At 41.7% G+C, this 14710-nt stretch overlaps 1 protein-coding gene across 7 annotated transcripts in view; it reads left to right on the top strand.

Moving 5' to 3' along the window:
- The window catches only part of CPEB3 (cytoplasmic polyadenylation element binding protein 3), a 184413-nt gene that overhangs the window by 38878 nt on the left and 130825 nt on the right, over positions 1 to 14710 (top strand). For 5 of the 7 annotated variants that reach the window (XM_074959091.1, XM_074959090.1, XM_074959089.1 and 2 more), the window contains exon 3: positions 10766 to 10925. In XM_074959091.1, coding sequence (XP_074815192.1) covers positions 10766 to 10925 — 160 coding nt within the window. The remainder of the gene's footprint in view (positions 1 to 10765; positions 10926 to 14710) is intronic. The other 2 variants (XM_074959093.1, XM_074959094.1) reach the window with 1 other exon arrangement.

Consider the following 14710-nt stretch of genomic DNA (forward strand, 5'->3'; position numbering starts at 1 on the left):
ACAAACATCCTAGCTGCTATTTGAGGACCTTTTGTAGAGTAAATTTTGATCCATTGTTTCTACTGTGTTCATTCAGCTTACTTCTGGTGGACTCTAGAAGGACTGCAAAGAGGCAAACCTAAGAGAGGGAACACAAAAGTCCAGGAATAAAGCCTGGGGAGCTGACTCAGAGGCTGAGGAATAAGGGACTATCTTCCCACATGGGTAGGTGGGTAGACCAAGATTTTCAGAAAATAGGAGCCTAAACTTAAGTTATCAAATAAATGGGCTGACTGTCCAATGTGCTGAGCATTCAAGAGCTCCCACTGAAATCAATGGAAGCTGCTGGGTGCTCAGCATGTATGAAAAAAATCTCACTTACTGAGGAGCCTAACTTTCGACTCCTATTTTTGAAAATCTTGGCCTTATAGTGTGTGTAATATGTATATAGGGTATATGTGTATTTATATACTATAGCATGTATATTTGATACAAATATGATGCAAGGGTGTTGTGAGGATAAACATCCATTAATGATTGTCACTCAGATTCTGTGGTGATAAGAGTCCCATAAATATCTGATAGATTAAATTTATCATATATGTATCTCTGCTGTGTGTATGTAATTTTCTATTGACATACATAACACTTTCCATTTCTGAAGGAAGGGAATTATTAGAATTTTTGAAGTTAGAAGGGTTTCTAACAAATCTGCACCATGGTATGAAGTTGCTAAATATATATGACTCTCCCCACCCCTTTTAGGTATCTGTTCATATGTGTAGTTCCTTGAAAAGGCTATTGACCACATTAGTACTCTCAAGAGATTTGTTGGTAAAGTGCACTTTATTTTTCACCTAGAAACAAAAAACTGTAGGATGCCACTACATCCAAAATGCAGGCTGTTGTCTCTCTTGTACTCCTACTATTCTGAACTCTCATTTTAAGATCTCTTCGAAGATATTCATCTAAAGGCACTTCTCCCTGGAAAGCCTATAAATAAAATAAATGATGTATGTCTCAGATGGACTCTTCTAGGCAAACAAGTATGTCTCACTACCCTTTCTGTTAAAAGGGTTTTTGATCACCTAAACCAAAATGGAACCACATTGCTGGCATATAAAATTAAAAAGGTTGTAGACGAGTGTAGCAGGGCAGAAACCTGCTCCTGCCCTGAGGGGCTTAGAACAGCCCAGGAGAGGGCTGCGGCTGGGGCAAGCAGCCCAGGCTGAGTAGGGAAGTAGGCTCAGCTGGGGCCAAGTCCCAATTAGGGCTCAGCTGGCCTTTATAAGTGGGCAGCGAGCCAAGAGCTGTTAGGCCCTCTCTGGTCTGAGAGGGAGCAGGGCCTGGCTGCCTGCAGGAAGGTGCTGGAAGGGAGGTAGGGCTGGGGAAGGGCCAGAGGAGCAGGGAGGCTCCAGGCTGGCAAGCCCCACGCTGCAGGGCCTGGCATAGGGCCCAGAGAGGTGCTGGGGTTACAGGGGATGACCCACGGGTAGGCAGAGGCAGCAGGTCCAAACCCCTCCTTGCCAGTGATGAGTGGTTCTTACACTGCAGTCTGCCCCAGTGAGCGGGGGCTAGTTGGTGACTGGTAGTAGCCTTACACTGAGGCAAGGTGGGGATAGTGGATGGGGGTGGGGGGACCCTGAGAGACAGTGGGTGTACTGCCAGGGGGCAGCCACCCAGGAGACAAGGGGCACCGGATCCGGGAGGGACACAGGGCCAGCGGTAAGGCAGATTACCGGCCTGCAGAGGGTGCTCTGGAGCCTGGTAAGCTAATTCACCACCACGACCAGCAGAAGGCGCTGCAGGGGTGAGTCCACATCTACAAGGAGTTTTTAAATAAGGGCTTGGGAGAAACCAACAGGTACAGAAGAGCACAGAGATCCCTTAGGGAAGGATCTATTAATGGAGATTCTCTATATCTTAGGAAGGAGGAGAGGATTGAGGTCGATAAAGTACAGGTAGGAATTGAAAAGAAACAGTCAAATGAAAGAATCCCGTTCAATTACATCACATAATGGCAGACAGCTAAAAAGTGTAGAATTTTATAAGTGTTTGTATACAAATGTTAGCAGTCTAAACACTAAGATGGGTGAATTGGAGTGCCTGGTATTGTGAGGATATTAATATAATAGGCATCACAGAAACTTGGTTGAATGATGATGATCAATGAGATACAGTAAGAGAGGATATTGAGCTACATGGACCATTGGTCTGACCCAGTAGGGCAGTTCTTATGTCTAAATTACCGTATCTCTTTATCTAGTCTTCCTTTTTATTCCTATTTTCACTGAAGAGCGAGTCCAGCTGAATATTTACAATTTCTTAGTTTTCTATTGCATATTAGTGGAAGTTAAATTTATTTTCCTGAAAGGATATGGTAATCAACAGTGAAAGATCTTTTGAATGTAAAAACTTTATCAGTGTGTACCCTTTGAATTGTCTGTATTGGGAATTCTCCTTTTGTTCTTGCCTGAGCTTAATCTGCTTAAATGAACATTTAAAAAGAAAATATAGTTTGAGAGGTGGTGGAGTCTTCCACTGATTGTCACACTTTTAAGAAATAATTATGCAAAGTTCCTCCTCTGCCTTGGTGGGTCCTGCGCTTATTGGCGGATTTGCTTGCCTCAGAGATTCACGGCAGCCCTCCGTTTGGCCACTTCTGCTAGTGGCTCAAACCTTCCGTTCACTCAGCTAACCTCATCACTGGCCAGCATGGAAAAAAGGAAGGAGAACAATCCCCACAGTCTCTGCCGATCCACCATGTGGGTCAGGGAACAGCCCAGAGACCTTCCCCTCTGGTGGAACCCACAGTCCAGGTCAACTCCTTCTGTGTCTGATCAGGAGTTGGGAGGTTTAGGGGGAAACCCGGGCCTGCCCTCTACTCTGGGTTCCAGCCCAGGGCCCTGTGGACTGCAGCTGTCTAGAGTGCCTCCTGGAACAGCTGCGCGACAGCTACAATTCCTTGGGCTTCTTCCCCATGGCCTCCTCCCAACACCTTCTTTATCCTCACCACAGGATCTTCCTTATGGTGTCTGATAATGCTTGTACTTCTCAGTCCTCCAGCAGTAATCCTTCTCAATTTCAGCTCCTCACATGCATGCCATAAACTGAAGTGAGGTCCTTTTTAAACTCAGGTGCCCTGATTAGCCAGCCTGCCCTAATTGGTTCTAGCAGCTTCTTAATTGGCCACAGGTGTCCTAATTGGCCTGCCTGCCTGAATTTGTTCCAGCAAGTTCCTTCTTGTGCTGGAACTGCCCCTGTTACCTTACCCAGGGAAAATGGACCTGCTTAATCTGGGACTAATATATCTGCCTTCGAACACTCTCCTGTAGCCATCTGGCCTGACCCTGTCACATAAGTTCTTTAATGATTTACATCTCATAAATGATTTATATTCCCAGAAAATATTTTGAAACCAAATTAGATAAAATTTAACTTTTTTATGATTCATATCTGAATTCTTAATTTGTGAAATTTTGAGACACTTTGTAGATTGTGGTTTTATTCTATTTTGATAATACATTGCCTATTAAGTGTCCATTTGGCAAGCATTCTAGGAAATACTAATGTTCTAAAGTCACAGATGCAGTTCTATGTTAAAAAAAAATCTCATTGTAAGGTAGCAACCATTGAACCAGGCCTCTCAAAAATCTAGCATCATAAATATTGTATGGAGTACTTCAGATGATATGTTTGGTGTCTAAATTTATTGTAATGAACTTCTGGTTCATTGTTGAGTACCTTCCCCTCTCCCTGGCTGAGCTAGAGGGAAAGTATCTAGCCAGTAGAGGGCTCTACTGCTCAGTTCAACATGGAGCCACTAGCGGCTCTGTCATCTCCAGAGTGCAGGAAAATGAAGTAATATCTTGAGATCAAAAGGAATCAGGCTAGAGACAAAGGCTGTGTATGAGCTGAGCTGGAACAGCTTGTGAGCCTTTGGAGGGAAGACCCTGGGTAGCAGGCAGTTTGAGAGGTAGAACTGAAAGCTGAGACTTAGACAGTGATGTAGCCTGTTGCTGAAAGAGAACTGCAATAGCATGTGACCTGCAAGCAGATGGTATGAGGAAATTGCACTATTGGTTGGCAAGAAGATGGTGTGAAGGAATCGCAATGAGATACGGTTACCTTAATTTTTATTGATTGATTGTAAGAGTTTAAGTAACTGTGACAAAGATATTGGTCTGCTTTTTTTCTGGCAGCTCTAGAAAGGTAATTCTCTGCTACTTCCTCATAACCCATAACTGTTAATGGGGGTCCAAGGGTATGTCTACACTGCAGTGTAAGCTCAGACTCTGGCTCAAGCCCAAATCCCACTTCCACCTACACACAATTCTCTCGGACTTGGGCCTGAGACCCAGGACCATGTAGGGTGGAGGATTTGAGCCTGGGTCCCTTGGGAGCTCAGACCCAAACTCCATTGTTCTGCAGCATGAATGCAGCTTGGGCAGGCCCCTCTGGACTCAGGCCCTCAGTCTGCCAACACTATCCTGCAGTCTCATTGTCTGGTGTTTTGTCCTCTCCATCCCAAGCATAGCAAATTGATTCAGCGGAAACAGAAGCACACCCCTTTCCCAGTTGTTCAAGTACAGTAGTTTAACTTTTCCATTTTATTCTGACCGCTGAGAAGCAAATGCATTAAACTGTCTTCTGCATTTGCAATGGCAATTGGCCAGAAGAAGTCCTTTGACAAGTGTGCTGCCTCCTGGTCATGGGAGCACAGCTACATTTTGGTGAATCTGATGTGAGGCGAGCAAAACTTCCAGGAATGACTACTTGTAGGAAACAGAGAAGTAACTGGCAGCATTGAGGATTCACCAGACCAGTGACCACTGCAGGGAGAGGATTAAGTGGCTCAAGACCAACTATTGGAAAGCCAGTGATGAGAACCACACTTTTGGGAACTTGTCTCTATCCTGAGGAGTTTGACTGGGTGTTTGGTACTGTGCAAAGCACAGAGCCACCAACTCTTCATGACAGCCTGGCCAGCCGGTATGGTGACTTTCTCACCCACGAATCCAGTATAAGACTGGAAGGGAGCCAGCAGGCACAGGATGAAACTACTGAAGTAATTTGCTGAAATCAACTCCCAAGGAGGCTTAGTCACTAGAGCAGCTGCAGATCATCCTGGGTGTCTACTTGGAGGAGCTTTTTGATGCCACCTCTGGAGCAGCACCCTGCTGCAAAACTGGCAGCAGAAATGCAAGAGACAGAAGTCATCCTGGAGTGTGGTAAGTTTGTCGTCTTGTTTTTATTAATTTAATAATGGGAGGGGTTTCCAATGCAAAAGTTAATACCAGCCTCTGGTAGCAGCATGTATTCGTGATGGTGGATTGCATGCCAGAAGCTTAGCACCCTCCTCTCCCTGCTCTCCACTATCAACACCTTCTGGAATTCAAAATGGAGATCGGGACGTACAAACTGTGAAACAAGCATTTAAAAACAAAGGTTTAATAGAAACTCACACCTTCATGCTATAATGTGCCAGGGTGTTTAAAATATGGACCTTATATTGCTTTCCCTGTTACTATGCTGCTCTGTACCAGCCCAATGGTTTAACGAGCTTCCTGTAAACAGTGAACTGTATTGCAAGGGAGAATGAGTGTGAAATGCAATACAATTAATCTAAATGTAGTCCATGGGTGACAAAATCATTTGTCCAAAAGACAGTTGGGGAGTTGTATGCAGTTCAGAACTGTGCCGAGGGGGCGGAAGGTTGTTGTGGAGTTCTTGGCAAGTCCATATTAGCATTTGTTTGCATGTAGGCTCTATCAGAAGCTGTGAGGAGGCAGTAATCCATGTGGGTGCTAATATAACATCTGTTTTGCCCCATGACTTTTGACCTAATACCAGGTACTGATAGCTGCAAACCTTTTCCTGTAGCAAGAACTCCAGATAGGCAAACACATTTTGGGGAATGGTATATTTCTGAGAGTCACCTTGGTACATGACCAAGCCAGTTCACCCATAAATGTGCTGTTCAGTCAGCATAAGTTTGAAAACTTCTGTGGCATATACGGCTAGTTTGCAATGAACAGCTTGAAATAAAATATCCCTTTACCATTCTGGAACCACAAGAATTGTTTTGTCTTCCAAAATGTGAGTGCGTGAAATAATAGAGAGGGCCTTATGTAGTAAGCTACAGTCCACTCCCTCATACGCACACCCAAAAAAGCCCAAGGTGGTTGGCAATTTCTAAACAAAAAACAATTTTGATTTTTAACTTACCATTCTCTGTGCACTCTTTTCACTGCAATTAAGTGGGTTCTGTCCATGGAACTTTTAGAACCTGAAGCGTTCCCCTCTCAATATATTGAAGTTTAGTTTTACAAAGTGCTTTTTTTTTTTTTTTTTTTTTTTTCACCCTGACATTTCACGGGGATTTTTTCTTATGCTCATGCACTGAACCATCTGCATTACTAAAACAATAACATACTGTTTTATGTCTTCGTGCAGGTCCCTCAACCTGAATTGGCCATTCTGCCTCAGTAACTCAGGCACGCTTAGGCAGAACTGAGTCTCAGAACCCTCATGGATCAGTTGAAGAGGAAGTGTTACCTTGATGAACTTATGGTTGACATTCGGGACAGGGCCAGCGAGCAGGTGCAGTACCAAAAAGAGAAGGATTCACATCATGTGGAAAGGCACAAGCAAGCTGCAGAGCTTGAGGACAGAATTGCAGTGAGGAAGCATCACAGTTCCTGGAACAGGAGCATCACTTGAGGGAAGACGACCAAATGTAGCAGAAAGACCTGTTCTGAGAGGCAGCTTTCGCTAATAGCTGCGAGAGTGCAAACTCCTGCGGCGCCTGCTCCTCAGCCTGAGTCCCCTCCACAGTACCACACACTACAGACCAGGAACACTTTGGACAGTTCCCTGGTTGGATTGCATATGCAACTGAGACATAAGAGCTGCTGGACATGGCAAATCTACCCACTTGCTGTCCTGCACACCCATCCAAGCCCCCTTTCCCTTGCATACTTCAACCTCCGTGCTGACTCTGGCCCACCTGCAGGCCTCCACACCCGTGCAGTGGCACCAAGTGCATTCTAAAGGAAGGGAAGGAAGAACATTCCAGAGGACGCGCAAGATTTAGGGGATTGTTTTGATAGCACTGGTTTTACTGTTTGCACTGTTCAGTGTTTGGTTTATGCATTGTGTTTTATTACTGGTTTTGGTGTTGGTTTATTAATGTTTTGGTGTTCTAATGGCAGTTGTAATGTAAAATTTTGTTTGTAATACATCCATGTTCACAAATAAAGGCTTTTATTTAATTAAGAAAATGTATTGCCATCGCTAGGTCACATCATAGAATGTGTGTTTTGAATAATAAAGATAAACACATGATAAGGCACAACAGGGAGGTTGTATCTTAACACAATCTTTCTATGTCTGTGTACAGTAATCCATAATGTAAATGTGCAGCCTGCTTCCATAAAGTCATCTCCTCCTTATGAAAAATTCATAACAATCAGCTCCCTATTCACTGTATACAGTGACAGTATCGCCTTTTCATTGCATGATGTGATAGTACCTCATGTACTATAAATATTGCTGTACAAAAACATTCATAAACTTACTATTCTCCCTCTTCCATTGGCCTATGCAAATCCATAATGTGGGAACACAGAGTATCCCAGATTTCTGTGCTCAGGTGCATCATGCTCCAGCTGTCCTAGGTATACCAGTTCAGCAATCAATGACTGTCAAAGCTTCATAATCGGTGCAAATGGCTCATATTTGGTTTCACAAAGATGATGAAGAGCATAGCAAGCCACAATAATGAGGACTTCATTGATGACCCAGGCATCTAACGTGTTTGTAAACAGCACCAGCGGGATTTCAGTCTGACAAACGCACATTCAACCACCATTCTGGACCTGCTGAGAATGTAATTGAACCTTCTTTTGATAGGCCCTCTGAGGTCAGGATATGGATTCATGAGACAAGACAAAAGGGTGTACATAGAGTCCCCAGCATAATAGTGGGTGCTCTAACTCCATTTATGACAATGTCATTTGGTGGAAATGGTCTCACCCTGTCCATGAATGTAGACTCCTGGTTGCTGGAAAACAGTGGTATCGTGAACTTTTGCAGGCACCCCACGTTGGCATCCGTAAATCGGCCTTTGTGGTCTACCAGGGCCTGCATGATGGAGTAGTACTCATTGTGATTTATGCACTCATGTATTCCTTGAAGAGGGCAAACTATGGGGACGTGAGTCCTATCAGGGGCCCAATGCAATTTATAAACTCATTCTTTCAAAACCAGCAATTAGTTCAGGGATATTTATGCCCATTACCTTTGGGTAAATCACATGCCTGATTGCCTCAGAAACCTTTGCCATCACTTTACCCACAGTTGACTTTCCAGCACCAAACTAGTTAGCAAAGGACTTGTAGCAGTCTGAGGTCACCAGCTTCTAGATGGTTATAGCAACCCGCTTCTGGACCAATATGGCCATCCTCATGCATGTACTGTGATGCTGAAGGTTCAGGGCAAGCTGATCAGAAAGCTCCAGAAGTGTAGCTTCATGTGAAAGGTCTAGACCCTCTGTTGGTCATGCCAGATCCACACATGGAAGGGAAAAAACTCACATTAAATATGCTTTATGGATATTGTTGTTTCCCAAACATTCTGTACTTAACCTCCTGGCCTGCATAAGTGATCTTGTGATGTCATAGCATGGAATAGAACTTTGACTCTGTGATTCTTGGGTCTAAGGCAGATATTATTCAGTTGGCACAGAGGAATGTTGAACCGCTTTTATTTACTGGAGGAGGAAGTGAATGTAACACGGCACAGTAGGAAATAATCGAATGCTTTCTGCTACCTTCTTCTACGTGATCCTTTCTCCCGATTTGTCAGTAACAGTGTGAATGAATTGACTGAGAATGTAAAGGTTCGGGTTTGTAGTACATTTCCCAATTCATGACTAGAATGAAGTATCTGATGCATTAATTAAATGAAGTTTGATCACTCATAAAATCCTAAAATTTAGAGATGGAAAAGTCCTAGATTACCCACTCCATGTCCTTATCAGCAGGATGGTGCCCTGCATAACATTTTCAAGTGCTTTGTCTTAAGTTTAAACAACAGGGATTCCATCACTTCCTTAAGAAGATTATTCCATCATTTAATTGACCTTGTTAAAACTTTTTCTTGGTGTCCAGCCTTAAAAGTTCCTTTGCTCGGTTTCATCCTGTTACATATTATTCCTTCTCAAACAATTCTTCCATTTCCCTTATATTGGTGCCCTTTAACTGTGTAAAGATTTTTAATCCTGTTCCCCTGTAGTCTTTTTTTTTTTAAGACCAGCTATATGTATATATTTAGTTTATTAGCCTGATGTGCTAAAAAAAAAAATGTTAGAGCTTGTGTTTATTTAAAGAAACTGGAATCGTCCATGTAAAATCTCCTAGGTTAAATTTGTAGATTTCTAGGTTAAATTTATAGATTCTTTCTAATTGTGTGTGTGTGCGGGTGTGCGCGCGCGCGTGCGGGGGGGGGGGGGGAATTCCACCTAACCTTTTCTACCAACTTGCCCACACTGAGTATCCATTCCTTACGAATACTATATTGCAGTGGCAGGATAGTGGATTAGGTAGTTGATGCAGTAGTTTCATCTCTAAGCATGTAACCTGATGTCCTGCTGGTGAAGTTAAGACATGCATTTCTGTTGCCTCGTTACGTTCTCAATTTAAAATGTGTGGTTATACCCATTGTTGTATGAAATGTAGTTGTAGCCGTGTCGGTCCCAGGATATTAGATAAGGTGGGTGAGGTAATATCTTTTAGCGGTGATGCTCGGAGTACCTTTTCCAGACGTGAAGAAGAGGTCTGTGTGGCTCCAAAGCTTGTCTTTCTCATCAACAGAGGTTGGTGCAATAAAAGATATTACCTCACCCACCTTGTCTCTCTGGTTATACCCATTTTAGCCCTCAACAAATCGAACTGTAGCTAGGGTTTTGTGAGTAAAACTAGAACCAGAGTTTCTTCTCCAAATAATATGAAATTTGTCATTTTAATTGGAGGTCAAATTAATCGTTAAAATTCAAAAAGCAGAAGGTTAAATAAAAAAGAATCTCAAATTAATATGGCTTAATCATGATATTTAAAAGAAACCTCTTGAGGTTTTTTTGATGCCTGACTCAATATTTTTGAACACTTGAGGCTGGAAGTACTGCCCCCCTTAGCTCTTTTGCATTGCCTTGCACCCTGTTGTGTACCTTTTATAATCCTGAGAGTTTGCCTCTGCCCTGTTAGACTTCCATAGAGGAAAGCAACAATGCTCTGTTGGGAAGCTGTGGCTGCCTGAGCACTGATTGCTTCTGCACCACGTATGTTCAGAGAAGCCCTATGTCAGAAAATGAAGGCAGAAGCTGGAAACAAAGAAATACAATTTTAAAACTCTGCATGTCACTCTTTATCTTCTTCCCCCTTCTTCCCCCCCCCCTCCAAAATGTGTGGAAGGAGGGGTTATTTCCAAATCCTAATTAAATGTAGAGAATGTTACTGCGGTAAGAGTTATACACACCTGTTTAGAGAGAAGTATATGTTAAAACTCTTAGCGTGTATTATTTTGAGCAGTCCCATGTATTATCCCTTTTAACACTATATTTATAAATATCACAATTATAATTTATCTTGATTTATTATAAATGTATTACTTCAGCATTACCAGTTATGTTTTTCCTCCATGATACTTTTTAACAATGTACAAAGTGTGCTTGTGTTATGAAATGACTATATTGTAACAGTGTTTTTCTTTCTGTCTTTTCTTTTAGGACCGGAATAGGCCCTATGACACTTTTAACTTGCACTCTTTGGAAAATTCCTTAATGGATATGATAAGGACTGATCATGAGCCTCTGAAAGGTAAACACTACCCTCCCAGTGGCCCACCAATGAGTTTCGCTGATATAATGTGGAGGAATCATTTTACAGGTTAGGAATATTCATATGTCCATGCTTGCTTGGTGTTTAAACAAAAATCAACTTTTCAATAATTGCTATACATTTTCTGCTAGTAAATCGAGTGGTGAATATTTAAAGCTGCTATTAGCCCATCTAAAAAACATGACTCTATAATCTCAGATGGCCAAGGCTAAATGTGTGTGAATGTAGTATGCCATATGTGCAAGATGATGAATTCCAATGTTATCTCAGCTTTAGTTTTATAGAGGCTTGTTTTTGTTTTCAGTCTTAAAAAATTGCTCAGTAAGGTTTTCAACTTCAGTCTTCTATTTCAGAAAACAAGCAATTAACAAGAGTCCAGTTCAATTTTTAATTTTGTGTAATTTTTTTATAGTAGACCATTTTGCATGAATCATTAAGTTAGAAGATAGTGATCTAAAATATCTCCTTTATCATGGATATTAAAACAGAATTTAAAGAATATCTTGCACACACACACACACGTATCCTAGCAACTGTAGTAATACTTGTGTGATCCAGTGTGAGATCCAAGTTTGACAGCTGGTATTGTGATCTCCAGACTGGCATTGTTGTGAAAGCACCATGCTCAGCAATAGAGAGATGGGGTTTTATGTCTCTCACCTACCCAGACAGTTGAGTGATGATGCTGACAAGCTCCAAAGTATGATGGCTGTGACACAAGACTGCATGTGTAGTGTCAGAAAACTGAAGGAATGGAACTTTGAGTTTTGAAAGGGGTAAAGAGAACTCGGAGGGAAAAAAAGATTAGAGATGTATCAAAAGGAAAAATATTTCTTGCTAGTGTGATTTATACACAGTAGATTCAGTTCTTGCATCAGACAAGTATACAAATTGTCATGTGTATGGTACTCAATCAGGATGTGACATATAGGAACAGACTACTTGTCTATCAAGTACAATATCCTGGCTTGAGCAGTTGTTACTACCCAATACTTTCATTATCTCTGCATGTATAATGACAATTGTTGTTGGTGCTAAAGTTGGGTGATAATTGCAATTAACTCAATATTTGCTCACTCAAAGACTGTTACTACTTTCCATCCTCAAAGTAAAAATCCCTAGCAATTTTGAAACAAGGATGTGCAGCTATTCTCAAATTTAACAAGTCAGCAAAGGTTACAAAAAGACAGATGGATCTGTAGATCGATTTAGCATGAATTAAAACCCAAATGGATAGATTGGAAGTAGTGTAACTTATTTGCTTGGTGGATTCAGGGAAATATTGATGATTACTTCTGATGATGATTACTTCTTCAGGAGCAGATCTGCCCTTTCAACTGCAGGGGTACAGATGAAACTACTTCTACCGCTCAGCTGATGCCACATGAGTGAGTGGTCTGGGGAACTTTTTTGTTTACTAATTCATGCAATTGTACTTTTACATGCAGAGATAATGAAAAGGGATCTTGAGGTCATAGTGGATTACAAGATAAACATGAGTCAACAGAGTAACATTTGTTGCAAAAAAAGCAAACATCATTCTGGGATGTATTAGAATGAGTGTTGTAAGCAAGACATAAGAAGTAATTCTTCTACTCTACTCCATGCTGATTAGCCTCAGCTGGAGCCCAGTTTCCAGTTCTGGGCATCACATTTCAGGAAAGATGTGGACAAATTGGAGAAAGTCTAGAGAAGAGCAACAAAAATGATTAAAGGTCTAGAAAACATGACCTATAAGGGAAGATTGAAAAAATGGGTTTGTTTAGTCTGGAGGAAAGAAGATGGGGTGTGGGGGGGAGGGGATGGAACAGAACAGTTTTCAAGTACATAAGAGGTTGTTACAAGGAGGAAGGGAAAAAATTCTTCTAATCTCTGAAGATAGGACAAGAAGCAATGGGTTTAAATTGCAGAAAGCGTGGTTTACCTTGGACATTAGGAAAAATTTCCTAACTTTTAGGGCAGTTAGGCACTGGAATAAATCTTTGTCACTGGAAATCTTTAAGAGCAGGTTAGACAAACACCTGTCAGGGATAGTGTAGACAATACTCAGTCCTGCCATGAGTGCAGGGCACTGAACTAGATGACTTTTCGAGGTCCCTTCCAGTCCTATGATTGTATTATATACACACACGCACACTAAATATTTGAGGGCAGCAGGAACTAAATTTTTCCACTGTTGTTGATCTAAGATTCAGGTATCCATGGTGAGACGGGTGAGTTGGTTTCTAATTAAAACAGCTACAGTATGTGTGAAAAGCTAATAAATATATCTTTATGTGGAATACAAAAAAAAGTTTCAGAACAGGCAAATCTCAATCAGCTGTCATGGATAACGTTTTGTTTTCTGTGCAAAGGGTAGTTGCCAAGTCATCAGCAAGGATAGAACATGCTCTCCTAGCCAGTCAGATCTAGTAGGTGGAGTTTTTCCACAGATGCTGCTATCCAGGGCTAGCATTGGTAGGAAATCCCAGAAGAACTTTCAAACTGCAAACTATCTGGATCTGTGGGGGCATGTGACTTTAGTCAAAGGGGGACCAGGCAGATGGTTCTTCAAAGTGTTTTCCTCTGCCCACAAACATAATCTGTCTTCCTAGGATTCAACTTCAGGCAGTTCTTCCGCTTCTGTAGATGCTGGAGTATGTTCTGTCTTATTCAAACAAGCTACTACAATTAATTTAATGGAAAGTAATACTCTCATAGTAAGTAACTGAAAGCTTCAGAGAGACTGGCGGGTGGTTTACGACTATTCTCAGTAAGTGGACATATCTCGTTTAGCTCACTAGGTAGAGCTACCACTCTAAAATCCAAACATTCCAAGTTTGTTTCAATTGAGATGGATCTCTCCCAAATTAGGGTATCTTTAATTTGAGAAGATTATCTTTAGTTAATGAATTGCTCACCCTTGGTAAAATAGGCTAATTTGCCGAAATTACTCTTGCTAGTATGCACTTACATATCAATTGGCTTTATTAATCGTACTAGTTCCAGAATTGTACAAGCTTTCAAACAGATGGGAGAGGTGAAAAGACATAGCAAAAGCACTGTTTTTGGAAAATAGAGGCAAGCATTAGCTCATTCTAGTAAAAAGTTTCACTCTGCCTTCCAAACTATACAAATCTTGGAAGCTTCAGGCCTGTTGCAGAGCCAATATGACTATTTCAGAGAATATGTCAGCCTGCCAGTGGGCAATGAACAAACTTTTCAGCAAATATTCAGTCTTTTTTGAGATGGCCTTTTCATATTCACACTTATGTGATACCTTGCTCCCAGCACTGCAGAGCTTCAGAAATCTTCTGGGAAAGTGGTGTCTACTGGGGCCACAGGAGCCCTGTCATTTGCCAATGACTTTTGAGGTAGAGATAATAAAAGAGAAGTGTGGCCCCCAGCTGCTTCTGTTCCTTCCTTTTCAAGGGCCAAATGGAAATGTAGGGATTTTCTCTCTGCCTAAAATGTTTTTTGTTTTTGATTTTTTTACCCCCAAGGGAGGGGTGTGGGTTGGTGGTGGGAGGTAATTCCAAATTCCTTTGGGTGTACTTTAGTTATGCCATTACATACCTAGGCCAAGATTTTCAAAAATAGGACCATAAAGTTAGGCTCAAGATCTTGGTCCTAGGTTTTTACTTTGAAGTAGGGTTCTGGAGTACAACTAGAAGGTCTAATTGACTTTAAGGATTCAGATATGAAGGGCAGAATTAAGTGGTGTGCAATACATCATTCCCTCCTGGGAGATATCTCAGCCCCTTGTGCTCTGCCATTTGTTCTATGTGGGGAAAGTCCATTCTTGGATCACTGCACTTGTATGGCCATCAATCACAGGCCTGTACTAAAAGGCA

Source organism: Natator depressus, chromosome 7, assembly GCF_965152275.1.
Source record: "Natator depressus isolate rNatDep1 chromosome 7, rNatDep2.hap1, whole genome shotgun sequence".
NCBI lineage: Eukaryota > Metazoa > Chordata > Testudines > Cheloniidae > Natator > Natator depressus.